The sequence below is a fragment of the Hypomesus transpacificus genome, chromosome 4, assembly GCF_021917145.1.
Source record: "Hypomesus transpacificus isolate Combined female chromosome 4, fHypTra1, whole genome shotgun sequence".
In the NCBI taxonomy this organism is placed as follows: Eukaryota; Metazoa; Chordata; class Actinopteri; order Osmeriformes; family Osmeridae; genus Hypomesus; species Hypomesus transpacificus.
In genome coordinates this window covers 5,855,355-5,883,244 of record NC_061063.1, presented here as the reverse complement: position 1 = coordinate 5,883,244, position 27,890 = coordinate 5,855,355, and the positions used below count along the sequence as shown (strand labels likewise).

Genomic DNA, 27,890 nt, shown 5'->3' with positions numbered 1-27,890 from the left:
TTTGTGGTAAGCCACAAGATATCTTGTGGCAAGATGTCATGTCTCTCTTTGTATCACTCTTGTATCTTCTTCTCTTCCTTTCCCTCTATTTTTGACAGTGCTGTGCAACTGTTTCGGTTAACCCTTCATTTTTGCCTCTCTCTTTCAGTCTTTATCTCACACACATTGTCGTCCTGACTCCACAACAAGTGGGGAGGTGGCACGGTTTGTGAATGTAAAACCCAGAAAGACTTTAATCTTCCTCCCTCTCATCTTCCCTCTTCTTTTCTTCTCCTCCCCTGAAGCCGCAGTCTTCTGAAACCCCCGTCAAACACGCGCTCTCCGCACACGGACCTTGCTCTCCTATATCCTTCAGCTGAAGTGTTGTTTATTTAGCCGTACAGCCAGACAGGCACACACACACACATTGGACATGGGATCAAGAAATGGGAAGGGAATAAGAACGGTCTTGCCGTAAGGATGATGGAGGAACAGGGTGGAGTGGGGGAGTGCTGAGTCGAGCCTTGCTATGGTGGAGGGGTTAGACTGAGATGATCAAATTAGCATTCTAGGAGGGAGGAAGGTGGGGTGAAGGGAAGGGGGAGGGGTGTCAGGGAGACAGAGGCGGGGGAAGATGCTTGTGTGCCTGCATACAGAAACAAACAAACAGTCTATTTATAGCTTAGTGTGTGTGTGTGTGTGTGTGTGGGTGTGGGTGTGTGTGTGTGGCTGGTTGGGTGGCTGGCCAACTGACTGTGTGTCAGGCATTGTCCAGTCCAGGCATTGTTACAATGTACACATCACTGATGAAGTAATGTGTGTGCGTATTTGTCTGCGTATGTATGCAGACATTGAGGATCATTGAGAGGTGATCCCAAAGAGAGATGCCAAGAGCAGGGAATTATGGGTAATCCTAATTTTGTCCGTGCATGGTCTATCACATGTTGGCCTTGATTAGAGGCAGAACACCACTTAAACCTGACCAGTGCCTGGACAGTGGTTCTAAAACCATAGACAGGGAGTGTAAGATTGTGTGTGTAAGAAAGACAGGGGAGGGGAAGGGAAGGGGGGGAGTAAGGAGAAGGGGGGATTGCGATTTGATAGATGTATAGTAAGAAATAGGAACAAAGTTGTATTTCTTTACTGGCCTAGATACACTTCAGTGGCCACTGTCTGGTATGACATCCACCCACTCATCCTTCACACACACATGCATGAACTCAAAGCCAACCGAAGGCTTATCGGGTCCAAAAGCTTCAGCAAAGTCCAGAACGATCCCTTCCACACTGCTTGATAGGACTTCTCTGATATTCAGATGGCCGGAGCTCAAGGATCTGCACTCTGCTCCCTGCTGGACTCACTGTGAAATCCCTCCCTCAGACGGCTCCTTTATCCTGGCACTGTTGGACCCTCATTAAAGTACACATGACGTCCCAATGTCATCAGCAGCTTTTCGTCCACCTCCGCTTCACTCAGTCTGGGGGGGTCTGTCTGAGTGTTTGTCTGGGTGTCTGCTCTGTCAGTCAGCCCGTCTGTCTGTCTGTCTGTCTCACTGTCTGTGTATCTTTCTGACCATCTGTCTCTTTGTTTGTCTGTTTGTTGTGTCTACAAAGAACCATCCCCTCAGGGCTGTCATAGTTTCACACCATAGATACAAAGCGTGTATGGAGCATCTGCGTATCCCTGCACGGTGAAAGCAGCCAAGCGACCTACCTTCATTTACCATGGTTCAAAGCTGCCAGCTGAAGAACACATTACAATAGACACCGACATGCAGGGTGGAAGCGGAGCTGTGAACGCAGCAGCCTTGTGGGTGTTGACAGCACACTAATGTAGACAGAGAGTGCTACTCCCCTCCCCACACCTGCCAGTCTACACAGGTTTGTTGCCCTTGGCGACAATCGATTGTTTTGGGTTGGGAAAGAGCAGTTGAGACTGAGAGTTTATTTACTAGCCGGCTTATTGGCTGGGCAGCCTCAGTCACCTACGGCGACAGGTATAGATTGCCTTGCTGTGTGTCTCTAGGAAACACAGAACCAGACTGGGAAGGCTGCTTTGACACAACAAAGCGAGTCAACTCGTTTTGACTGGATAGTTTGAGTCCAGCCCAACAGGTGACAGAAAAAGGATACAAAAACGGTATATTTGTCATAGAAAACAGCGATATAAACAGCTGCTCTCCTGACGTAAACCGTCAGCCTTTCACACAACAATTTTGCGTCTCTCTCGGTGATTTAGTCTTCATAGACACTGAGCAGCTCTCCAGGCTGATAACAGGGGCGGTGTGATCTGTCTAGACAGGGGAACACAAGACCGTCAGGGGGAGGGAAAGAGATAAAGAGCTAATCTGGGATAACCCCTTCACTGAGACGGGAGGGGGGGGGGGGGCACTGTGCTGCTGCTTGACATGGGAAGGTGTGGGGGGACCAAGACAGGCAGAGTTCACAGAGAGAGAGACAGACTGTGTCTGTGGGGTGTGTGCGTATGTGTGTGTCGTTCAATAATTCAGGACTCCTCCCTGTTGCACTGCTCCCAGGTCTTGTTCCTTCCCCTCCTGTCCATCTCCCTTTCGTGTCCACGTCCATCTGACTCAGTGAGAAGATGAGGTGGCCTGAGAGCCATAACATGACAGCACAACCACCCTTCCTCTCCTGTGGTACTGTTGCACTTTACCATTCTAATCCTAACCCTGTAGCCTCTTACCTCTTACCCCTTCTGCCATCAGTTGGTCTAAAATGACGGACCACACTGCAACCGACTAGGAACCTAAAATAACCCCAGCATATTCCTTTCCTCCCAGCTGAAAGCTTGCCAGCTGCGTAACATCACTGCTGAGTTGATTTGGTGCACATCCTGTCATAGAGGGCAGAACAAGGAGAATGTATAGCTAGCTTGCCAGGAAACCTCTTACTGTATGTTTGCTGGAAGTGCTTCAGGAGAGGCAGTATAATCAAGGATCCCAAAAAGAAGGACAACTCTGAAATTACAGACAGCAGCCAGAAGCCCTGCCAGATCCAATAGCTGCTGTCTTGTCTCTTATGTGGCACCAGGGCCAAACTAGTACAATTGATGTACTAATGATCATACATTAACTTAATTTGAATTTTAGTATGTGATGTGATTATGTAGCCTATGTGCTGCATTGGTTGGTAAGACTTGAAACAAACGGACTAATAAAGTTTTAAAAACAGCGCCATCTGTTGGATGAGCACCAAGACTTTGTTTCCTGTTTGACCGGAAGGTAAATCGTTTATTTACGCTTTTCAAGATGGCGGCGGGAATGTATTTGGAACACTACCTGGACAGTAAGATTTCATTTTTTTAAGTGTTCTAGTTATAAACGGTTGTTTGGCCGGCGAAATATATATTCCAAAATAAACCACGGTTGCACTGACGTGTTCTAACATCAAAGAGAAATGACTGAAATACGTGTCCAACTCGCTGACGCGAGCTAGTCAGCTAACATTAGCTTTCTAGCAAGCAATTTATATAACGTTAATTGTTCATAAAGCTTTCCGTAGTTTACTATCTATCTAGCTTGTGTACAGTCACTATTTTGCTTGCCCGTATTTTATATGACGCAAGAATGTTATGTGCTGAATCTATTACTAGGTATTGAAAACCTTCCTTTTGAGCTTCAAAGAAATTTCACACTCATGAGAGATCTGGACCAGCGGACCGAGGGTAAGGCTTCAATTCATGGTGGACACTTACATTTTCCTTGTTTCTAAATTCTTGTGATACATGGAATTGAGACTAATTTTATAAAATATGTTTACATGTTGACACTATGTCCTTCCTTCTGTGCTTTCCCATGCCTTTTCTTCCCTCCCTCCATTTCTCTCTCTCCCCCCCTCCCTTTTAAGACTTGAAAGGCCAGATAGACTTGAAGGCTAAGGAGTACACGTCCAACGCACGGTCTCTGACCTCGGAGCAAAAGCTTACTCTGCTCCGGGACATACAGCAGTCCTACGGCAAATGTAAAGAATTCGGAGACGACAAGGTGCAGCTGGCCATGCAGACTTATGAAATGGTGAGTTAGTTGGAGTTGGTTTATCCAGAGATGGATAGAATGAGTTTACCTAGAGAAAGCGGATTTATTCCGAATCATATACGTTGTCAGTGAGTGTCCTAACCCAGACAATGATGTAAATAGACCCCAGTTAGTGAGTGAGTTGTTGTGTGACTCCCTCAGGTGGACAAGCACATTCGTCGCCTGGATACAGACCTTGCCCGCTTCGAAGCTGACCTGAAGGAGAAGCAGATCGAAAGCACCGACTATGACTCCACCTCCAGCAAAGGAAGAGACAAGAGTGGGTTTCTACGAGTGTCATTCTCCCTTAGACTGACACACACACATACACACGCTGTCTGTATCTGTTCCTGTCTTCTATCGCCCTCGCACATTGTGACCTCGTCTTTTGTGCTAGACAAGTCGTCCATCCCTCACTGAATTCTCTATCTTTCCCTGCTCCCCTCTCCTCTCTTTACCACCGACAGAACCGTGCTCCTCTATAACCGTCTGTCTTTCCTCTCTCTGCTCAGGCGATCTGAGGGGTCCCAAGGAGAAGAAGGTGGCCAGGTCCAGGTCAAAGGTCAAGTCAGACGAGGACTGCAGCCCCAAGAGCGCCCAGAAGAAAGTCAAGCTCACACAGACGTATGTGGTGCTGTCAGTTCCGATGCCCAGTGGGGTGGTCTACTTCGCTGTGTTTCGGTCCTGACTGCTTGTGTTGTAACCCCCCAGAGCGGATTTGCCCGCCCCTGTGGTGAACTTTGGGAACGTGCACCCCTCTGATGTCCTGGACATGCCGGTGGACCCCAACGAGCCCACCTACTGCCTCTGTCACCAGGTGTCCTACGGAGAAATGATTGGCTGTGACAACACAGACGTGAGTCCACATGTAGAGATAAGGAAATGTGGAGATCTGGATTCAGCACACACAGACTCTGCAGAGGGGTATCCCCATCCCAGTACATGCAGCCGCACTCGTCATTCATTCAGCTTGACTTATTCTGCGCTCTGATCAGCACAGGAGCTTTCTGTTCCATCCACAAGGGGGCGGTCTCAAGTCAGGAATGTCCCGTCTTCCACCCGCAAGTTCTAATCCTGGTGTGTGTGTGCGTGTGTGTGCGTGTGTGTTGTCATTGCAGTGCTCTATTGAGTGGTTCCACTTCGCCTGCGTTGGTCTGACCACGAAACCTAGAGGGAAGTGGTGAGTTAGCAGTGGGATCTTTCATCTACAACACACATCAAGGAATATTTTGCCCCATGGTTTATCATTTGGATTTATTATGCTGACTAATCGAACTGACTTTTATCAATGCCATAATTTCTCTCTCTGTCTGTCTCTCTCTCTCCTGCTCGGTCTCCTTCTCCCTCCTCCCAGGTACTGTCCACGGTGTACTCAGGAGAGGAAGAAGAAGTGATCTCAGTAACAGATTGACATAGTCAGTAGAGTCAACTATGCCAGTGACCTCCATGGACACCGTCTAGCTAGAGTCCCTGGTGGTGGAGTAGATATCTCTGTATCTCTGATCCCACTCCCTCTCTCAGCAGTATGTTGGACTGTTGTACCACCACCCAGGCCTACACCTTTTCTCTGTCAAACAGAAAGAAGCGAGAAAGGAGTTGTAGTATGTACACATTCAAGGTTTGATCTTTGTTTTGCCTTTTCATTGTTGCCTTTATATGCTTAATTATACCACACAACTTCACATTATAACATTTGAATATGAATAAAAAAATAGGATATCATGCTAAAGTTATTGCTTCCTATGAGCAAATCCTAACAGACTGTTGAGATTTGAAAGCAGCTCGTTGGAAAATCCTTTCTCATGTTGTGTAATGTGAAACGACAGTCCAACTGAGCGTGAGAGGAGACAGCAGCAAGGCCTGTATATGTCAGTTTGAACCAAATTGACTGATTGGCTCTCTTACAAACACAATCACCTGTGTTCAGTGTTTGCCCAATGCCATGTTAATCTCCAAGGCAGAACTTCCAGAGGCACAAACAGCAGAGACAGGACTGGTAGATGTGCTGACAATATTGTGTCTATTCTTGGATGGGGCAAAGTTATTAAATCTTATAGGCCGTTTCAAATGATGTTAAATAATACCTTGTCTGCCATATATTGTAGCTAGGCAATCTTTTTTAATACCAACATTTTCTTTACGAGCAGGAACCCTTCTTAAATAACACTCCCCAGAGAGTTGACGTTTTTGAGCACAATGTGACCAATGCTTTGTCAAATACATAGATTGATTTTACCGTGATGAAGATTGAGGAATGCATTTTTGTTGCCATTGTTTTGTATTCTACTTGAAACAGTGCTGTATTATTGACTGGATATAGTTTTGGGTGTCTTCGGTTATGGACTATTAAATCTCCCAAAAATGATTTATGAACCTATCATTTTCTTGAACTTATTTCCTCAAACCAACTTATGCTTACATTAGATTCCCTTATTTCAAAAGTGGGATAGCAGTGAGTTTATAGCATGCCTTAGTCTCATCTCACCCTCTGCTTCATATATGCCCCCTTGACTCCACACCCAACCAATCGCTCTGCCTGTCTAGGAATGCTGGCCGTCAAATGTCATACCCTTTGGCATATCGGGCCTATATGAAGCGAAGGCACAGGCCATCATGGAGGAGCAGTACAGTGTATACAGTAGTTTGGTCTGGTCATTGAGAAGGTTACCTGTCCTATTTTTAGCCCAACCTTTCAGTGACCTGTGTGACTTGGAGGAAGGCCATGCTCAAGGATGGCTTCCCTCTTTCACTGAGCATGGTGTTTACAATCAGTGTTTTTCAGCTTGTCTTGTCACCGGGCATGCAGTCAGAGTGCTGCAGTAGCTTGTGGGCCTATACACAGCAGCCTCTTACCCCTACTGGAGAGGGATTCCAATTTACGGAAATACAGACTCCTCCTTGAGTCGTGCGTTTCTAGAATAAGCTGTGAATCGGACGTTTGGTTTTAAATGGATTTACATGTATTTATTTAGCAGACGCTTTTATCCAAAGCGACTTCCAAGAGAGAGCTTTACAAAGTGCATAGGTCAATGATAATAACAACAAGATAGCCCCAAAACATTGCGAGTAGCCAAAACATGCAGCACATATTGTGAACAACCAAAATAAGTGCCAAAGGGAAGAACCATAAGAGCATGTAGTTAAACAAGTTACAATTAAACAACATGAACCGCTATAAGTGCAAGTGTACCTGTTGAAAAACAAGCAACAATAAAAACAATATATCACAGCAAGTACAAAAATGTAAATCAGTTACCACTAACCACAAGAGCAACAAGTCTCTAAGCAAGAGTCATCATGATCCTTGAGGAAACTAACATCGGGTCAAGCAAACCATTCCTAAGTACTGTTGTACTGCCGGAACAAGTGTGTCTTATTGACATTTGACATGAATTACGAGATGAGGATAATTAGCAAGGAGGAACTAGTGAATGACCCAGGAGGAATGGACTTGGAGTGGGGGAATTCAGCCAAATCATGTATATCCAGACAATGACCTAACCTTTAGCTTTCCTCTCATTTGATATGTGCCTCTGCTCAGACCATAAACGCCACAGACGAGGCCACATTCTCCAACCATGCATCCAGTGTTTCTTTCTATTTCATTCATTTACATGGACAGGACTTTATATGATCCCAAACATATGTAATTTTGTAACACCAAACTTTACAGTGTGGGGTAGGTACATGATTTTCCCTGAAGCAGACTGGTGTTCCGGGCTGTTCCATGCCCCCTCACTCTACACAATATGAAAGGAGGAAAGTGGGAAGGTGAGGGGGAGAGGGTGGCAGGGTGTTGGCAGGTTTTTGTCAAGGGCCTTAAAGTCTTTCCTCTAAATGTCAGCTGTCGGTGGAAATGGATCCTTTCTCTCACTCTCTCTCTCTTAGTTGGCACTGCATCTGCAGGTCATAGGGATGGTGTGTGACTAGGATAAGGAAGAGTTTCAGTAACTAGGCTCCAATCTCCTTTACCAGTTCCCTACACATCCTGAAACATGGAGCAGAAGATGTGCATTTATATATTGCGAAAACAAAATATTTTATCTTAAATTATGAAGTAGACATATGTCACTGACTGACAATGAAACGGTATATTTCAATTCCATTCTTCAAATAAGTGTAGCCCTCATCGTGCTGTACTTCACGTAGCCTCATCACATGGCCCAAGGGCTCATTATCTGAATTCGAGGCAGCTTCAAGTAGGCAGCTCTGGAGTTTTGGGCTCTTGGCCAAATAATAGATAAAAGCAATGCTAAAAGCAAAAGCATTTAGTTTTCAGTCTGAGTTTTTATTTTGCAAAGCAAAAGTCGGTCAGTCGCGCAAAGTTGGCCAAGTGAAGAAGCTGCCAATTGGCTGCCCAGTACAGTTGCTCGGGAAATCTCTGATGTAGGCCTACTGTAGGGAACTTATTCTAGATTGACAAGCAACAACGACCTTGACATTATCAAGGGGCGTGCTCTCTCTGGGAACGTGTGTCCATGAGGGGAGTGTCCAGGGGCTCAGCGTGTATAAAAAGTGTGCACATTGTTTATCGTCCCCGCTCTCACTTGCAAAGTGGAAAGACAGAGGCCCTTCATAAACGGTACTTTTCAACTTTTGTTTGTGTTTTTTACTTTTTAGCTTTCCCTGTGTTCGTGCATCTAATGCGGTGTTTTTTTATGCATTCATTCTTTCATAATATTAGGATTCATGCGGTATCCAATGTATAACAACGTAAATAACAGCAGTTGACTTTTGGCGTTATAACTCTAATTGTCACTGAAAATACGGGCATCCTTTCATAGGTTTTCTTAGTTCAAGGATTTCTGCATCTTTTTAGCTTGAAATGGTTTCGGTAAACGAAAGCATTAAAGATTTGTAGATTGGATTCTGGTGTTTTAGCCTAGTAAAAATACTGCAAAGTTAATTTCCCATTGTTTAATTCATTGTTAAATAGAATTGTTTGTTTTTCAGTGAGGACTTGAACAGAACAGGCAAAATGGTAAAGATTGGAATCAATGGGTGAGTCTGCTTTTCCCCTTTTAGATGGGCATTTGATGGAAGGTCGGCAGAGTAAAGGTCCATTTGGATGTGTCGGAGACATCCTTATGGTTAGTGTCTGTACTGTCACTGAGGTGTAAGTCCATCATGGCTGACCATTCTCTTATATTCTACCTTCCTGGAGCGTGTCTGGGTCTTTTCTGTTATTTATATCCCCAGGCTGTGTCACGTCTGTCCCGTAGCAACCCTCTCTTCTATCTCTCCTTTCCTCAGCTGTCACATTCCTTTAGTCTGTATGTGTATTTATATACACATAACCTTTCCAGCAAAGTTCAGAGGCCACTGAAGGCCAGTTTCAGGGAGCTCTGAGGCTCTCTGTGCTCTCTCTAAACCTTATCAACCTGATGTGGCAGCTGCCACTGTGTGGGGGGGGGGGGGATTAGCATGATATGACAGGCACTTTAGCCAGACAAGCCTCAGGAAACCATGCCTGTTTGTAACATGAAACATTGGTGCCTAGACAAGGCTGTTAGTGAAGTATATCAACCTTTTTATAAAGGATTGAAACCTAAAAGGTTGGCCTAAATCTAATCACCCCACACAAGGAGGAAATGGTCTGCCTTTATAACTAGCTACTGAAGTAGCTATGATTTGACAGACACCTTATGGTTTGTGTGTTCAGAAGGTTTTCTTGCCTACATTGTTTCCCAACACTGATATCCCCCTGGTGAACTGTTAGACTGATGCATTCTTATAGGGTCTTAGTTTAGCTAAGGGGGTGTGCCGGCATGCGTCAGTGGTCACCCTAATATTGGCTCACGATTAGAAACATTACAATTTAAGGTAATTGGATGTCCTCTTCTGGTTAGATTTACATAGCTTGGGCTATGTTTTACTGGTCAGTGTAGGACTACAGCAGATCCTGGAACAGCTGGCAAGCTTTTGTAATTGTTATGGCAACAGTTCCAAGCATCATTAACAGAATGTCATGTTGGCTATGCAAGGAGCTTGGTTAGAGTTAAGTTTTTGCAGATCAGCTGACTGTTGAAACTGAGAGCAACTCAGACAGGAGTGTTGCAGTCCCGTTGACAATGGGAACATTAGACCTTCCGGTTGACTTGTCTAGATGGGCATCGTCACTATCAGTGGTGGGTTTGGTTAACCAGTAACTTCTAGATTAGGTCTCATTCACCACTCCAGCTATAGGACTGCAGGGTATAGATTCATTCCACTGAGCTTTATATCCATGGGGCTGCATCTGTAACACACATTATCCTTGTGAAGGTCTTAGATTTGTAAACTGCCACTGAACCCTAACATCATGCTTTGATTGCTTTTTGTGAAAGCAACTAGAAGTTTTCTAATGCTGTATCAACTGTTGGGCTGGATACCTGTCCACTTCTGCCCTCGACCAGCTCCTTGTTCTCCATGTCTGCTGTCAAGGCCAGTGTGGCTGAGCAGACTGCGTCCATATTAGGGATAAACGGAGGCTTTGGGCCGCTAATGTCAAGTTTTGTTACGTCAGACTTTGGCAGGCCTTGTATGGATGGATTATTTGGTGTGGAGGATATACAGCTACTTCCCTCTAGTGGTCAAATGAAATGCAGTCACAGGGATGTATCCTTGAAAAGTTACAGCACCATTGTTTGTATATCTACAACAGACATGCCATGATTGTCTACTGTCATTCTCTCTTGTATTGCTGCTGCCCTTTACATATTGTGTTTCTTTCTGGTCAGATTTGGCCGCATCGGGCGTCTGGTCACCCGCGCTGCTGCCTTAGGTGGCAAGGTGGAGGTTGTCGCCATCAACGATCCCTTCATTGACCTGGACTACATGGTGAGAAAGGCTGCTTTTATAAAGAGGCATGGAGGCAGATGTCAATGGGTTAGGGTGGTTTGGGTTCTGAGTGTCTCTGCTCCTGTCCACAGGTCTACATGTTCAAGTATGACTCCACACACGGCGTGTGGAAGCACGGAGAAGTGAAGGCCGAGGGCGGCAAACTGATCATCGGCAACATGTCCATCACTGTCTTCCACGAGTGAGTTCTCTCAGGCTGGCTTGTGGGCTAGTGTCAGATGTCTGGGTGTGCTCTGCTGGTTTGGGTTGTGATGGTGTATTGTTCTGTGCTATCCAGGAAAGACCCAACTAACATCAAGTGGGCTGATGCTGGTGCCACCTACGTGGTTGAGTCTACTGGCGTGTTCACCAACATTGAGAAAGCCTCCGTAAGTCTCCCATGTTCTGGTTTCGACCAGCAAACAAAATGTATAAGTAAATGTTGACCTTTTCAGCTTCATGTGCTTTGAAACTGCTTTGAAAGATTTCTCGCTAAATGACCCTTTCCTCCTCCAGTTCCACCTGAAAGGCGGGGCCAAGAGGGTGATCATCTCTGCTCCCAGTGCCGACGCCCCCATGTTTGTGATGGGCGTGAACCACGAGAAGTACGACAACTCCATGACTGTTGTCAGGTAAGTGAAGGACGGAACGCCCTGTCAACGTCACGTGTGTCTCTTCAATTGGGAAACCAAACTTGATCCGTTCTGCTTGAGTTCTTCAGCGTTTGCTTTGTTTCCACAGCAATGCTTCCTGCACTACCAACTGCCTGGCTCCCCTGGCCAAGGTCATCAATGACAACTTCACCATTGTGGAGGGACTCATGGTGAGGAGGGCCCTCTAGTGGCTTGAGGATGAATAATGAATACCTTATGGATGTTGATCAACAGGCTTTCCTTGAAGTTGTCGAACTTGACGTTCACCCCTCCTCCCTTCAGAGCACAGTCCATGCCATCACGGCCACACAGAAGACCGTAGACGGACCCTCCGGTAAACTGTGGAGAGACGGACGTGGTGCCTCCCAGAACATCATCCCCGCCTCCACCGGCGCTGCCAAGGCCGTGGGCAAGGTTGTTCCTGAGCTGAATGGGTACGTTGACGGGTGTCCTTGACAAATGATTGTGTGGAAAAGGAGGTTGTACAATTAGTTTCTTGTTCTTATTAGGGGGTGTGGTCAATGTCTTTTTGGTCAAATGCACATTTATAATTTTTCTGTACTGGTGACTCTAACCTGACAACTGTTTCCCACAGCAAGCTGACTGGTATGGCCTTCCGTGTCCCAACCCCCAACGTGTCTGTGGTTGACCTGACTGTTCGTCTGGAGAAGCCCGTAAGCCCTTTAGCAAAATTGCACCACCTTTAGTGTGGCCTTGTTAAATAGTTGGGTTCCCTGGACACAGGTCCAGTCTTCAAGCCTGCATTGAGCCCTGGTGTTGGCCTGTCATTCCCCAGGCCAAGTACGACGATATCAAGAAGGTGATCAAGGCCGCTGCTGAAGGACCCATGAAGGGAATTCTGGGGTACACAGAGGACCATGTAAGCACCGCCCTCTACCGCTTCTGACACCCTCATAGGGATCTCAGTGCATCCATGGTCTGACGTCATAAAATGAATCCTTTTTCTCACCATGTGGACACATGCATGTGCAGAATATGTAGTACATGGGCTCAAACAGTAGGGGGCAGTGGCTTGCTGTATAATGAGACGACCGCCTGACCGCTGTTCTTGGCCTGCTTGTCTCAGGTTGTGTCAACAGACTTCAACGGTGACTGCCGCTCCTCCATTTTCGATGCTGGCGCAGGCATCGCTCTCAATGACCACTTCGTCAAGCTGGTGTCATGGTGGGTATTCGCAGCTCGTTAAGGAACACCTGTACTACCGTTCACTAAATCTGTCCGCTTCGCCCACAGGTACGATAATGAGTTTGCCTACAGCCACCGTGTCTGTGACCTCATCCTGCACATGGCCTCCAAGGAGTAATGTCTCCACCCTGACCTACGACCTTCTCCAGACCTGGGCCCCACCTGAAGTCAACTAGAGAATGAACCCATCGATGAATTCAATAACATTTTTATATTAAAAAGTCATCTTTTCTGTACATTTGGAAGACCTGGGTAGGATGACTGACTTTGCTTACGGAATGTGTCTTGACACCTGTGGTCTGCTGCACTGTCGTTGTCAACTTTGCACTGTCACAATAAAAGTCTGTGAATAAGTCTGGTTTGACTGAAAACAATGCCCAGATATTTGTACATTTGGTAATGATTTATACGTTATTAAACTGTCTTCAGGCAGTCTAAACGTAATCGCGCCTTGCGTCACCGTGGATTTTAAACCCCTCGATTAGGCTATATTAATTCTAAAACTGACTAGTGCAGGACAATTCAAATTGTAGGTGTTAAAGCCTATTAAATGTCGTTCACTAGGTCCTTCGAAATCCGTAGGTGCGCTTCTACTCCAGTTCCAGCGGTAGTTATGAGCCGCAGTCCGTCGCTTATTCATTCCTGGCAGGCTGTTAATACTGCTACATCGCTGCTAGGACTACCCTTATACCAACGCTAAAGTTAGTGGATGTTCCATGCCAGGTGCGTAGTTCATTTTAATCTGGACAACACAGCTTTAAAAAAAAAAAAAAAAAAAAACGCATCTTTGCTATCCGGGACATATTTTTGTGGCATTGGCGCAGTTTTTCTTTGCCGTAGCCTTAGTCGTAAGTAAATCAAATACATTTTAACTAACTTATCTGCGTTAGGAATTAGCTGTCAAGCTAAATAAAGGACACTTTTCCATGCCGGATTTCGAGCATTTCAGATTTTCATACTCTAATATGAATCCGTTACTGGGGGAGAACGCCTTTCTGATGCAGCAGCAGCATCAATTGACTAGCCAGTCAGTCTCCCCCCTGCAGGCCTGGACTATTACGGCGCACCTGAATCTGGATATATCTTGGGCGACAACACCGGCTTCGGACAGGACGGGCTATCTGGCCTGGACTTCGGTGCTTTCCCACCATCGGGACTTGAATACCTGCATCTAAACAACTCCATGCACCGCACGCCTCCGCCCCCAGCTGCGATGGCGCTTCGGAACGACCTGGGCTCCAACATAAGCGTTCTGAAAACCCTGAATTTAAGATTCCGTTGCTTTTTGGCCAAAGTACACGAGCTGGAACGTCGGAATAAAGCGTTGGAGAAACAGCTTCAGATGGCCTTGGAAAACAACGAGGACAGCGGAGACGCACCAGTGAAAAAGCCGGTGACCAAAGAGATGGGGGTACAGACCGGTTTCATCGGGCCTCTTCCCCTATGGCCCGGACACGTCCCAGTTCAGAACGCAAATAACCCCGCATATATGCCTGGAGGCCTGTTATCTCCTTCACTTCACAGGCCCACCTCCCTCTCCATTGAATCCAACAGTAGATCAATGCTCGCAAACTCAAATCCTAACCTTACGCTGACCGATTCCAATTCGAACCTCACTTCCAGTATCCCCGTTAGCCCGAGGACTCCAACGGACTCATCCAAAACTATCTCCAACATTAATGAGAGGTACGTCAGTTCAGGGACAGGGGTCTACAGTATCCCGCCTCCGCGCTTCCTACCGGGAAACCTTTGGTCCTACAACCACACCCGCCGATTTGACTCAGGCAGAGAGGCCCGCGCAACTGTCCCTGGAGTGTCCTGTGCGCATTCGGACGGGGTGGGAGTGCAGATCGACACCATCACACCGGAGATACGGGCCCTGTACAACGTGCTCGCTAAAGTGAAACGAGAGAGAGACGAGTACAAGCGCAGGTGAGAAATGAAACTACCAGGTTCTGCAGTGATGTTGTTTGTCTGCATATGAGCTAACAGAACCATAGATGCCGATAGCTTCATATCCCCATTACGATCATGACACTTTGACACAGATTCTAAGAATGTGTGGTAAGATTGGTAAACATTCAATCAATGTACACAAACATGACATGTGAGTCTGGAGATTGTGAGAAAAGGAGCAGGATGATGATGTTTCTGGTGGTGCTGGTGCTGGTGGTGCTGGTGGTGGTGGTGGTGGTGGTGGTGGTGGTGCTGGTGGTGGTGGTGCTGGTGGTGCTGGTGGTGGTGGTGGTGGTGGTGGTGGTGGTGATGCTGATGCTGATGCTGATGTTTCTTTCAGAACCAGAGGGATGGTTTCCAGTAGTCAGTAGGTTGTGTGATGATCTGTTCACTGAGGTCTTACAGTGTACAGTATGGGTCTACTGGTTACAAACGTGTTATGAAGATGGCTCCAGACCCTGACACCAGGCAGCTTGAGATCTGACCACAGGAAACAGTGTAGCCTGATGACTTAACAGCACCTTCATTATTCTCTCTTAGTGAGCAAGCCAATGCTATTCTCAGATATCGATCTTATGTGTTCTAAATGGAGTTAAAGCTAAATGGATGCTGGAAATGGCAGGGTAATGCAAATGAACAAAATCCAACTGTTTATTGTGATTCTGATGTCATCGTTAAAGGCACATGATAAGAGGTGATGTTGTAAGAGGTTAAAAAGGATGCGTAGCCTCAAGAGTGTACATTCTTTAGTCTCTCCTTTTCATCTCTCTTAAATCCATGTAATGCTCCAAGTGATATTAATGCCTTTCAAGGCTTGTAGGGGATATAGTTCAAACATGCCCACCAGATGAGGGATCTGGCAACCCAGTGGAGGATTATGATGACAATCAACAGGGGAGAAGTTCGAAAACACTTTTTTTTCTCACCTTATCACATGACCTGGCACGCTCTCCTGTATCTCCTCCCCCTTTCTTTCCAGCTCTCTTTTTTTCTCCCTTTTTCTATCTCCCTCTCCCTCTCTCACTGTCTCTTTCATCCACCTCACTCCTTTCTTCTCACCCCCCCTTACACCCTTTCTTTCACTCCCTCTCTACCCCCCACCCCCTCTCTCTGTCTTTCAGTTCTCTCTCCACCTCCACCCCATGCTCTCCTCCCCTCTGCGTTTGTCCCGGCACCTGCAATGCAGCACTGTAGCACTGTATTGAGAGTTGGGACTGCTAGTCATGATGCCATCAGACAGTGTAGCTGCATTTCTCTCTCTCTCTCTCTCTCTCTCTCTCTCTCTCTCTCTCTCTCTCTCTCTCTCTCTCACACACACACACACACGCATACAGACACACACACATTGTTAACAAAGACAGAACCGACACGATGACGCTCTTTCTTTTCTATTGCACACACATCCACAAGCATTCCTCCCCCATTCTCCCCATCTCTCTCTTCCCTGCTCTCCTCACTCCCTCCCCCATTCTACCCTCTATCCTCCCCCCTCACTTCCCCCCCTCCATTCCCTCCCTGTCCCCTGTAAGCAGTCGTCCTGCTCTGCTGCGTCAGGGAGACTGCTGACATCATCGCAACGCCAGAGCCTGACATCAGTAACCTTCCATTAGGACCAGACTGCTCATGTTGCAGAGAGAAGGAACCGTCTCTCTGTGACTAGCAGGCTGTCTATGCCATGGTCCATACACACACTGTGTGGCTTCTTAATGTCTCCTGTGTCAAAGGGAGGGTCAAGGTTATTTTCTTAGGCTCACAAAATAGGTATTTACCTTTTTTTCTGCTTAAGTGAAGATTCACTTAAATTCAATTAGAATAGTTAAACCTATGAAGAAAAGGTATTTTTCACTGCAGAAGTGGCTCTCTCTTGTATCCCCATGTTCCACCACCTGGTTAGAGAGTGTTGAACATCGCTGTGTGTTTAAAACAAGCTAAGGAGCTGTTTTAAAACACCAAGCCAGTGTCCCTACAGCACACCGTGAACACACAGTTAATAGAATGTCTTACCGCATATCCACGTGAGCTGACTCAACAACCATCCTGCCCAGACACAAACACACACACACACACACACTCACACACACGGTTCTGGCATTCTGAGGGTTGAGGAGTGGGAGACTGATGGGGTGTTGCAGTGTGCTCTACATACGCTGCCATTACGTAACCCAGCTGGCTGAGGGCGACATGCAGAGCTTGTCTGTTAAGGTTCAAACCCTAGTTTGTCACTACAGAACTACTGTATGCAGCTGGCTGACTTCTACAAAGTCCGTCTGGCAGTTTCACAATGTGTGTGTGCATGTGTGTCTCAGATGGGAGGAAGAATACACAGCGAGGGTGGACCTGCAGGAAAAAGTTTCAGAGCTTGAAGAGGTAAATGTCCCCCTTTCATGTCCTGACTCACCTCCAACCTGTACACTTCCAACCTTTAAGACTGAAGGCTCTAACACTGTGTGTGTGCGTGTGTGTGTGTGTGTGTGTGTGTGTGTGTGTGTGTGTGTAGGACCTCCAGGAGAGCGAGGTGTGTCAGGATGAGCTCGCCCTCAGGGTCAAACAGCTGAAGGCAGAGCTGGTCCTGTTCAAAGGCCTCATGAGCAATGTGAGTAAAGAATTTGCTGATGAGGAGATGGACTAGAACCCAGGACTCACTTGTCATATTTAGCTGTTCTATTCATAGACATGTTATATTAGGGGTTGGGAATCTTTTGGTACCTCACGATTAGATTTAAATCGATTCTTGGGGTCACAAATTGTTAGAAAATCAATTCCCGATTTTTAGCAATTTTTTTATAAAATATTCTTTTTGACATTTCTGAATTGCTAGAAGACTGAACTGGGATTCAAATGTGAATCGATTTTTTCCCGACCCCTACTATATATAGGCCTGTAGCTGAGTACTATGGTGTTATATACCTCTATACTAGGTCTGGAGATAGATTGGTACATTTAGTGATTTGTTGTTTCTCGTAACTTTCCTTTTTAAGAATTTGAAGTTGAATACATTGAATTAAATTGTTTTCGTCACACATTTAATAAGAAGAGTTTTCTGAACGCATAGCTGTATGCTGTTGAACACACTATCCAAACGACCCTGTGAAGGTCTCTAACTCTCTCTATTCCTCTCTTCCCCTCCCTGTCTCCCTGGGTCTGTCAGAACCTGTCGGAGCTGGACAGTAAGATTCAGGAGAAGGCCATGAAGGTGGACATGGACATCTGCAGGAGGATCGACATCACGGCCAGGCTGTGTGACGTGGCTCAGCAGAGGAACTGTGAGGACATGATCCAGATCTTCCAGGTCAGAACCATAGCATACACTCAGGAAACTATGAAAGACATAAAGGACATATGACATTAACAGCCATTGTAACACCCACACCCACAGCACGTGGCCACACCTCCTTCCACCCTCCGTCGTCCCCGTAAGCAGGCGCCCCAGTCCGCCAAAGGCTGCGAGGGAGACGAGACTTTCAGTTTGTCTGAAAGTGAGGGAGGCGGGACCAAAGAGGACGATTCATGCAGCACGTCAGCCAATCAGATCAACGAGGAAATGCAGAGGATGTTGAATCAGCTGTGGGTTTCTGGGGTGATTGGCATGGGATGTTGGGTGTTGGAAATGTATACGTGATCTTGAATTAGTCATGATAATGTGTGTGTGTGTGTGTGTGTTAGTCGAGAGTGTGAGTTTGAGGATGACTGTGACAGCTTGGCCTGGGAGGAAACTGAGGAAACCCTGCTTCTGTGGGAAGATTTCCCAGGATGCACTCTGGGCGTGGAGTCCCAAGGCGAGGTAAGTCATCATGCCGTGTGTGTTCAAACAGATTAATCCTGAAGTCACTGTAAGGTGTGATAAGGTGTGTGTTGATAAGCTGTAGGTATACACACACACACACACTAACTCACACACATTCTGCCAAAACGCTAAGGTCAGACTATTTTTGACCTTGTAATCCATTGACATGTAATGCGTGTAACCACCTAGTTGACCACTAGGTGATCTATTCTATTCTTGTCTCGATGGAAGGTTTTAATGCTTTGTTATTGCTTTCTCTTTCTCCATGACACAAACACGACAGCAGCAGGATGAGTCCATAGAGAAGGTGATAAAGGACACAGAGTCGCTGTTCAAATCCAGAGAGAAGGAATACCAGGATACCATCGACCAGATCGAGGTGAAGGAGGAGTCAAAGGGATAGGGAAGGTTGAGATGAGTCACGTGTCTGTGTGTAAGTTTCCTCTGAAATATATAAACACTACGTATCTGTGTGTGTTCTCCCCAGCTGGAGCTGGCTACAGCGAAGAGCGACATGAACCGCCACCTCCATGAGTACATGGAGATGTGCTCCATGAAGAGAGGCCTGGACGTCCAGATGGAGACCTGCAGAAGGCTCATCACCCAGAGCGGAGACAGGTACAACACTCTTCCTGAGGCAGACAGGTACAACACTTTTCCTGAGGCAGACAGGTACGACACTCTTCCTGAGGCAGACAGGTACGACACTCTTCCTGAGGCAGACAGGTACGACACTCTTCCTGAGGCAGACAGGTACGACACTCTTCCTGAGGCAGACAGGTACGACACTCTTCCTGAGACTGAGCCCAGAGGGAGGTACGAGAACGACCACATACTCCCCGCTAGTTATTTCATGAAAACCTTTACCTGGGAACTTACAAGTAAATGGGTAGGTAGAACCAGATGTAAACACAAGGTTGTAGATACTGATACTGATTCTCCACAAAGAACTTTGGCTCCTCTCTGATTAATTATCTCTGAGTCTTTTATATTTCTGACTGCCAAATTAGGAAATATCTTCTGAAAGCTGATAGTCAAGTTTTTAGATCCATGGCTGGCCTCTTGGGATATTCACCCTGTCTCTCTGTCTCCTTCCAGTACATCTCCCTGCCTCATCCCTGTGGCGGCCGAGGACTCTGAGGATGGAGAGAGGGAAGGGAAAAAGGCTCCTCCAGGAAACTCTGAGAGTAACGAGTCCTGCTGTGGCACACAAGCTACAGGCTGTGTCCCGTCCCTACCCTGGAGGAAGCCCTAACACTCGTCTCCAAATCTCCAAATATCATCTGCACCGGGCTGTTTACATTTAGTCTTAAATCATGTAACCAGGAGACTCGGAGTCTTACTACCGGGACCTAGTGAAGCAGTGTCATTACTGCCCTCCTGTGGTTGGAGGTTGATACTACTCAGTACACTGCAAGGAAATTAAATAGCACTTTAAAGGTATCCTATAATAAGAAGACATGAGCGATACAAATGAATACTTTCGTTTATTTTGCACACTGCAACTAGCTTTACAGAGGGAAGTGCAGCCTGAATGATTTGCACACAGTTTATGTTGATAAAGATGCCTTATATTCCAGACACTGGCTGGTCAAAAAAGACAAAATGCACAATTAAAAATAACTGCACATTTTCAACCTTGTCAATGCAGTAATCATCCTGTTGAGACAGGATTTAACAAAATTGAACAAGATTTAATGTCCTGCTATAAACCACTTCGTTTAAAATAACACAATGCAGATAGAAATAGTACAATGTTTTAGAAAGATTAAGTGCATTAAATTAAAAACAATTTGCCGTTGTTTGATTAATTAAATGTTAGTTTCCCCCCATCTTAATCTTCATCCCAATAATATGCAGCCACAAGCCAGTCACTAGCCCTGCCCCTTTAATAGCACATGTGCAGTGCTAATTTCAGTATACAGCAATCCTGGATCCATTAATCAACAACAACACAATCACCAACAGTCTGAGGATACAAACACAAAGATATTGAATGTTTTGTAACACAACCCATTGAGTGCAGTTTTGAAATTAAAGCCAGATATCCTATAAGGTTATAGGACAAAAGTGACATTTAAGAAATTAGGAACCATTACTGTCGAGGGGTCCTGATATAGACCTAAACTTGTCTCTACTTGCCTCAGTAGCCTCTGGGCTGATGATGTCACGCCCTGTTCTCTCCACCACAGTAACTACAGCTCTGCTGGCCAGGACAGAGCAGAGAAGCTCACCATGGTAGGACAGTCGTAGCACTAGAAGGTTCAGTGACTATGCAGTCCCTGATAAGGCATCCACCCTCGAATTTCCTGACACATCAAATGCATAGTATTTTATTATAATCATTTATTTACATTTTGAAAAAATATTTAAAAACCTGTGTTTTGCTTCCTCGATGTACAGTTTGTAAATCCAGGCTTGTGAAGCTGCTCAAACCTGTGTAATCAACAGCAAGGCTGTATCAAAGGCTGAAGTGTGTACGCTTTCACTGTAGATGTTAATGAATGTAAATATCATGTACAGGTGAACACACTGTAGAACAGAATTGTACAATGTATTTAATCACTGAGGGGAGGCAATACGACTCGAATGGAACTCATATGTTAAGGGAGCTAATATCTAAAGTGTGCACAAAAATGAAAAGAATCTGTACAGTAGGTGTGCATGTCTTGTCAGCGTGGATGCTTCTGTGTCTGTATGTATAGCAGTGTGGTGGAAGTTCACTTGTTCACCTCCTTGGGCAATCAAAAACAACAACACTTTTTCTACAATAGCAACATGAATATTCACTTGATATAGTCTGTCCTCAGTCTAGACTTTGCTCATGAGAGTCCACGGAATGTACAGAAACCACAATGAAACAAAGCATAAAAAGTACAAAAGCAACAACTTAATCGACATAGCCGGCAACAGACAACAATAACTCTTCTTTATCCGATAGCATTGCATTCAGTACAGTTGAGCAAGCAAGTCAACTTTTGAAAAGATTAATAAATGTACGTAAAACATAAAAATGACTTTTGACAACTGTTGTGTGAGTGATGACAAGATGGTGGCTTAGTGTTTGTGAGGTGAGGAAACTTTACTTTCAGTCTCAGATATCCATCCTGTGGCAGGGACAGTAGTGACAGATTGTGAGCTGACTGTGTGTATAACAACCTCTACCATCATGGAAACTGGAAACAGAATAAAAGGACTTGAATGAGTCTCTGGTCTGACTGAGGACTTTGTCTTGACTTATTTCTATTTATGCTGCCCCTCCAGTCACACTGTCTCTGTCTTTTTCTGTCTCTGTCTTACTTTCTCCCTCTTTGCTCCCTAATGGTCTTGTAATTCTCTTTCCTAAGAACTAAGCAAGAACAAAGTGAAATGGGGAAAACAACTAAATAGCTAATCAATGACAGAGAGCCAAAACAGCATGAAGAGACCATTAGGGAAAATCCAGTGCTATTTCAGCAGGAAAGGAACTAATGCATGCAGCTCAGCAGAGGCCTTCCCACTGGAGCAGAAAGGAGTACCACTAGGAAGCTGGAAGTTAGTCTGCGAGGGGACTCTGAAAGGCTGTGTGTTGTAGCTGGGTACTGATGTGCTGAGTGAGTGCTGGTATTGAGCTCCACTCCTCCTTCATATGCCTCCAACGCACCTGATTCAAATGAATGGGTCGTTATCCAGCTCTGCAGAAGCCTGCTCATGACCATTCATTTGAATCAGGTTTGTTGGAGTAGGGAAACCTCTAAAACATGCAGGACAGGGGTGCCCTGGGGACCAGGGTTGGGAACCACTGTTCTAGGAATGAACGTAAACACTTTTTACACTTTGACTGTTGGTGGTATTCTAACCCTAACTCTAACTCTGATGGTACACTGACTTCCTATCCAGATGCCACTGTGCAAGAATATCCCCAGGCCTGCACACACTTTCAGGGAAAACTGTGTGTGTCTGCATGGGTAACAAAAAGAAAGAGCAGGTGTTACAAATAATCTAAAGCACAGTACCTCCATTCTCTTCGCATACATTTTTATAATTGTTGTAACAATTTGTACTGCAGTTGTCATTTCATTGAAAACTAGTGTGTAATTATATAATCTGAAATTAGACGTTTAGAATCAAGTTGTTTTTCCAAGCATCGATTGGGACTCATTCAGCCAACTGTCACTGCCACAGATGCGCACACTGCCGTGCGGTGTCGCGACAAACGTGCGTCAAACTGTCTAGGAAGGTTCTATCCTCACCGGCCTCAACCCGCTCTTACAGTTATATAAGGGGAGTGTGTTGAGAAAGTGAAAGAACGCGTTTGAATTTAGTAATGTTTTTTTAATTTTATGTATATTATTCTCTGATCTGGAGCAACCTTAGTCTCTCTTTCGCTCTCTCTCTCTTTCACTCTCTCTCTCTCTCTCTGTCTCTCTCTCTCTCTCTCTCTCTCTCTCTCTCTTTCGCTCGCTCGCTCTCTCTATCTCTCTCTCATTGAACCTACACGCTCCCCTTTTGCTCTCCCGTTACCTCGGATTTAAACCATTGAGCTGCGTTCCACAGAGATGTGAGTAAACGGAATTGTTCTTTTTTAAATTTACAAATGGTAGTATTCATTAACATTTTGCTGTTTTCTATGGCATTATAACTTTAAGGGGATCTTGTATTTTGGTTAGTTTTGCTGATGTCAGGTAGTTACTTTAGGATATAATTATATTTTGCATCTGTTTATCTTGTAGCCATTTAAATGCCTCACTTAACATTTTTTGTTTTAAATGATAATACAGAAATACAAACTGTCACAAACAGTCTCAATATCGGTGCCAAAATGAGTCATTCGCTATGACCCATTACTCATCAGCGTATTAAAACAATGTCAAATGTACGATTGTAAATCAATATTACGAATCATTTCTACTTTATTTGTGGTATTTTAGTTGTGGTAAGTGCTCATCTGGGTATCCATTTGGCAGGTTTATCGTTCTACACATTATTCTGTGAAGCGCTGTATCCGATGTTTTTCAACTAATCTCACTCCATTTTGTTAGTGGAAAACCAAGCCTGTCTCATTCAGATTTAAATATAAATGTAATTATCGGTCGTGAATGTAAGAAAAACTTTGACAGCGTGTCAAGGCCTCCATTTATGTCGATGTCTTAACATTGTCTTGTCTAGACATAATTTTGCGATGTTATCCAAAACCATGAGGGTAGTCTCAGATGTATAATCCCTTTGACGTGTTAAGATGTTATTTATCAGTGTATTCCTTTTCATATAGGCCTGAGTTGTACAGGATTGCCTTGTAGACTCACAGTCTCAGTGGGGCTGATGTCTTATCCAAAACTCAGTCATTCTCTTCCAGCAGGTTATCAACTATAGGGTTATTTCAACAAAGGATGCTTTCACACATGCAATTAATAATGTTGTTGTGTGATGATTCTTTATGTCCCTACTCTCTCCCAACTTCTCTTCTGCTTCGCCCTCCCCATACCTCTGCACACACCCTTCCAGGTCTACTCCAGAAGCATCCACACCGGGGACACCAGGGGCCCCGGAGGGAGAGGGGGGGCCACCAGCACCGGCCCCCAACCTCACCAGTAACCGACGACTACAGCAAACCCAGGCACAAGTGGACGAGGCAAGACCCAGTTTGTGTTGTGTGTGGGTGATGAGAAGAATGAAATGATCATTGGAGTCATAGAAAGAAAGGGTAAAAAGGGAAGATAAATTAAAGGATGAGGGGATGGATGGATGGTGAAAGATTATTTGGAACAACGGATAGGGTGATAGTTCAAGGGAATAATGATGGTTGGAGGAGGAGAGAGGTCAATCATTGGCCAAGAGGAGATGCATTCCCACTGCTGCTCTGCGCCCGTGACTGACATCACCAACAGGCAGAAGGAGGGTTTCACCCTGTGGACCTGAGGTTTCCCTCTCAGATCCTTTATCATGTCTTCTTCAGCAATAACCATGACCTGTCACATCACAGGAAAAATCCCTGGACTAAACGATGAGGCACTCAACGATTGTCAACGACGCTGATCTGTAGCCTTTTCAATACATGGTCCCGTGGACTGTCGATGTCCATATTATACTCACCTCTCCTGTGGTCTCTGAGAATCTTCGACCAGTGTGTTGCTGATTGCTGACCAGAGTCCCTGTTGCCCCCTGCAGGTGGTGGACATCATGCGCGTAAATGTGGACAAGGTTCTGGAGAGGGACCAGCGGCTCTCTGAGCTGGACGACCGGGCCGATGCCCTACAGGCTGGCGCCTCACAGTTCGAGAGCAGTGCTGCCAAGCTCAAGAACAAGTACTGGTGGAAAAACTGCAAGGTGAGTGTGTGCATGTGTGTATATGTAAGTGTGAGAAAAAGACAGAGTGACTTAGTGAGTAAGTGAGTGAGTGTGTTTGTTGCAAGCCAATTTATAGATGTAGGCAGAAGGTCTGGATATAAGTTATTACACCATATCTGTAATCTGAACCACAGTAATTGAGAGTGAGACCAAATAATTTCTGAAAAGGACAAAATCTCCCAAAGGACTGGTATTAATTAATACCAACAATTTGTAAGATAACCTTCAAGTAGGTCAGGCCTTGAACCATTAGAACAACTTTGTGGTTTTATTCTGAGGCTTGCACAGTGCAAGCTACCATGACGTAACATATTAGCACATTATGAGAAGGTGCTCCACAGTCAGCCATTTTGTATAGACCAGCTCCCCTTTACACAGACACATTCGCCCTGTTTTTTTATAACTATCTCTCTTCTACCTGTGAGTCCTGGTTGTGGCCTGGTGTCCTGTGTGTTTGTGTGACTGTGCCTGCCTCACCACTGAGGGGCTTCATTTTAGGCCTGAATTTGTACACTGCTCTCTCCTTCCTACTCACTTAACATATTAGATTTCCAATCTTTCCATCCAACTATCTGTCAATCCCTCTCTCTCACAGTATGAAAATATAAACCTAACCCGTCCCACGTCAATCTTCCCCCTCTTTCTCTCTCCCTCTCTGTGCTTCTGTTATCTCTCTCTCTGTCTCTGTCTCTTTCTCTGTGGGCACAGATGGCTGGCTTGTTGCCCATCCAATGAAATGTCTCCGTAGGGGAAGGGGGAGGGGGCAGGTTAGAAAATCTCAATCTGGATTACAGAGGGGACAGGATTAAATCCCAGCTGTGGCTCGTGATGCAACCCCCCCAATCATCAACCCTCACTCATGCTCTCCTCTCTCAAGCTCTCTTCTCTCTCTCTCTCTCTCTCTCTCTCTCTCTCTCTCTCTCTCTCTCTCTCTCTCTCTCTCTCTCATTCCTTCTCCCCCATCATGTTCTCTTTTTCTTTTTCCTGCTCTCTCTCTCTCTTTCTCTCTCTCATACACATACACTCAAACAGTCTGTCCTATTCTCCAGAATGTTTTTCACCCGTGATCTCTCACACGCTAAAAATTCTGTCACACATGCTACGTCACTTACAATCAACCCCGCCCTCTTCACTCTAACCCCTTGTTCTCCTCTAATCCTTGTCATCTGGTCCCCGCCCCCATCATCAGTTATTTCACTTTTTGCTCCTATTTAATATCATCCCTTCATCCCCGGCTCAGGCAGTATTTATAGCCCTCCATCATGGCTCCTATTTCGGTGTGATGTATGAGCACACCTCTCCTTGTCAGCCCAGGCTGCTGCACCTGCTTACATGGTCCACCAACCTGCAGCCAGCACTCAGTAAATCAACATGAAGTACTGGACCAGTGGCTCAACAGTTTGGAATGTGTGTGTATGTGGTTGTGTATATACATATGTTGGGGAAGAGAGGACATGTAGAATGTATTGAGCTAAAATCCTTTAAATTTTCTGTTTTCAGATGATGATTATCATGGCAGTTATAGGTGTTATATGCGTGGGAGTTGTCTTCTGTGAGTATCCTAGTTTATAAACTCAGCAACAGTTTACTTATGTCATTCATGTCTGTGATTCATTGTATTACATGAACCAAATATTACTATTTCTTGACATTTCCTCTTTTCTTCTCATGCAGTGTATTTCTTCTATTGAGCGGGTCTCAGCCATACAGAACGGACAAGCCTTTCTCCTCTTTTGAGTCTCTTCATCCCTGTGTCAGCCGTTTTCCGTCTCCTAATCCATCCCTTTTCACTGATGCCTGCCTCCTCAATGTACATTTTCTGTCATTTCATAACCATGTATGAAGGACTGACTGAATGCGTTTTCCAGAGTGCTCTTGATGTCTCAACCTCATTGTTGCCCTTCCCTCTCTGATGACTCTTTTTAGACTCTGTGTGCTCCTGCCATGGTGACGCCATGTTTGTAATAGTGTTTAGTGTTTTACCTCGTCTTGTTAACCTCCATTTTCCCGTCTAGTCATTCTGTGGGTCTGTGGTCACTATGTTCACACTAGCATATCTCGCTCCAATGTGATGTGGTTACTGTAAAGAGAAATGTTTTACGTTACACTGAGAGAAAGGATGAAGTGACATTATCCAATATTGACCTGGGAATAACAATCTCCATTCTACAGACAATTGTCTGTCGACAAATAATCGTCTGTATAGAATTCTAAGTAAAGTCTGAGCTTGATGGAATATTTTTGATAAGTCGCTTTGATTATATATCTGCAAAAGCATAAGCTGTTTGGTTGGCATGTGCTTGTTCTAATAAAGGCATGAATCACATTGTCCTTGGATCTATTCAAGAAAAAAGTCAACTGAACACCACTGTATTTTGTGAACGAGTTCTTTCAGCAAACTTTCACTTGTTTTGTAAGTATGATTAGAAGGAGGTGTAGTGGGTGAGAACAAGGGCCTAAACCACAACGACCTGGGTTCAAATCCAGCACAGAGCAAAGTGCCAAACACATCCATGGGCCCAGATCCCCGCAGCACACTTCCCGACTGTCCAGATCCCTTCTCCCAACTGTCTTTCCAGGTACCCAACCAGGAAAGGCTTAACCAAGAGTCTAAAAATAAATTAACCTTTTATCAATTTATTTATGTCGAAGAGCAAAAAATCGAGCTGTAGGAAAATCCTTCAGCCAGATTTGAACACAAGACCCCTCACACAGTAGCCCACATCCTTACCCACTGAGCTGTCACAAATCATAACAATGTCCACTTAACATTTAAATTTAACATTGAACTATCAAGTTGTAACAACCTGCAGAGTTGGGGTGTCAGAAAACCAGAAGAAAGCAGGGTGCCCCTGTTAGCTCACCTTCATATAGTTTAATAAATATTGTCTCTCTCCTCTCCACCCAACACTTGTTAATCTCAGGAAGATTCTCTTTAGTTTGGTTATAAAATAGTGTGAATATACAAAGATAATCGGGGGGGTCAGCTTCTTCTCCAGGGCGTAGTTATATTTACAATTGCAGGTAAGAACTATATTTAAATGCGTCGACCCCCTGACCTGTTTTTACCTCTTGGGGGAGTCCAAGTCTTAATTAGGGGGGTCAACCCCCTCCCCCGTAATTCGAACCTGGA

General features: G+C 45.2%; 4 protein-coding genes across 4 annotated transcripts; all 4 read left to right on the top strand.

Moving 5' to 3' along the window:
- Positions 1 to 3,213: 3,213 nt before the first annotated feature.
- On the top strand, positions 3,214 to 6,377 carry ing4 (inhibitor of growth family, member 4). The gene is made up of 8 exons (XM_047019296.1): positions 3,214 to 3,284; positions 3,592 to 3,663; positions 3,846 to 4,012; positions 4,175 to 4,292; positions 4,525 to 4,636; positions 4,724 to 4,868; positions 5,131 to 5,192; positions 5,367 to 6,377. The coding sequence occupies exons 1-8, from the start codon at positions 3,248 to 3,250 to the stop codon at positions 5,404 to 5,406; spliced, it is 753 nt and encodes a 250-aa protein (XP_046875252.1). The 5' UTR covers positions 3,214 to 3,247; the 3' UTR covers positions 5,407 to 6,377.
- A 2,152-nt stretch (positions 6,378 to 8,529) lies between these two features.
- On the top strand, positions 8,530 to 13,061 carry LOC124467143 (glyceraldehyde-3-phosphate dehydrogenase-like). The gene is made up of 12 exons (XM_047019295.1): positions 8,530 to 8,594; positions 8,966 to 9,013; positions 10,732 to 10,831; positions 10,924 to 11,033; positions 11,130 to 11,220; positions 11,348 to 11,463; positions 11,573 to 11,654; positions 11,767 to 11,918; positions 12,080 to 12,158; positions 12,281 to 12,364; positions 12,572 to 12,669; positions 12,739 to 13,061. Exons 2-12 carry the CDS (start codon positions 8,991 to 8,993, stop codon positions 12,806 to 12,808), a joined length of 1,005 nt encoding a protein of 334 aa, XP_046875251.1. The 5' UTR covers positions 8,530 to 8,594; positions 8,966 to 8,990; the 3' UTR covers positions 12,809 to 13,061.
- Positions 13,062 to 13,338: 277 nt separating this feature from the next.
- Positions 13,339 to 21,641, top strand: iffo1a (intermediate filament family orphan 1a). The gene is given in 10 exon segments (XM_047019899.1): positions 13,339 to 13,730; positions 13,733 to 14,622; positions 16,953 to 17,013; positions 17,144 to 17,239; positions 17,795 to 17,935; positions 18,023 to 18,210; positions 18,310 to 18,427; positions 18,714 to 18,809; positions 18,918 to 19,048; positions 19,529 to 21,641. Coding segments are annotated over 10 exon segments (1,992 nt in total). The 5' UTR covers positions 13,339 to 13,616; the 3' UTR covers positions 19,686 to 21,641.
- Positions 21,642 to 22,828: 1,187 nt separating this feature from the next.
- Positions 22,829 to 27,069, top strand: vamp1a (vesicle associated membrane protein 1a). The gene is made up of 5 exons (XM_047018989.1): positions 22,829 to 22,970; positions 23,915 to 24,041; positions 24,578 to 24,736; positions 26,258 to 26,309; positions 26,432 to 27,069. Coding segments are annotated over exons 1-5 (357 nt in total). The 5' UTR covers positions 22,829 to 22,968; the 3' UTR covers positions 26,449 to 27,069.
- The last annotated feature ends 821 nt before the right edge of the window (positions 27,070 to 27,890 follow it).

Bases quoted from the DNA above. Each gene is read 5' to 3' on its own strand.
- ing4 (XM_047019296.1), top strand. From the start codon at position 3,248: ATGGCGGCGGGAATGTATTTGGAACACTACCTGGACA. The intron at 3,664-3,845 runs GTAAGGCTTCAA...CTCCCTTTTAAG, and splicing joins TCTGGACCAGCGGACCGAGG to ACTTGAAAGGCCAGATAGAC. The intron at 4,637-4,723 runs GTATGTGGTGCT...GTAACCCCCCAG, and splicing joins AAAGTCAAGCTCACACAGAC to AGCGGATTTGCCCGCCCCTG.
- LOC124467143 (XM_047019295.1), top strand. From the start codon at position 8,991: ATGGTAAAGATTGGAATCAATGG. The intron at 10,832-10,923 runs GTGAGAAAGGCT...TCCTGTCCACAG, and splicing joins TCATTGACCTGGACTACATG to GTCTACATGTTCAAGTATGA. The intron at 11,221-11,347 runs GTAAGTCTCCCA...TTCCTCCTCCAG, and splicing joins CCAACATTGAGAAAGCCTCC to TTCCACCTGAAAGGCGGGGC.
- vamp1a (XM_047018989.1), top strand. The intron at 24,042-24,577 runs GCAAGACCCAGT...TGCCCCCTGCAG, and splicing joins CCCAGGCACAAGTGGACGAG to GTGGTGGACATCATGCGCGT. The intron at 24,737-26,257 runs GTGAGTGTGTGC...TTCTGTTTTCAG, and splicing joins ACTGGTGGAAAAACTGCAAG to ATGATGATTATCATGGCAGT.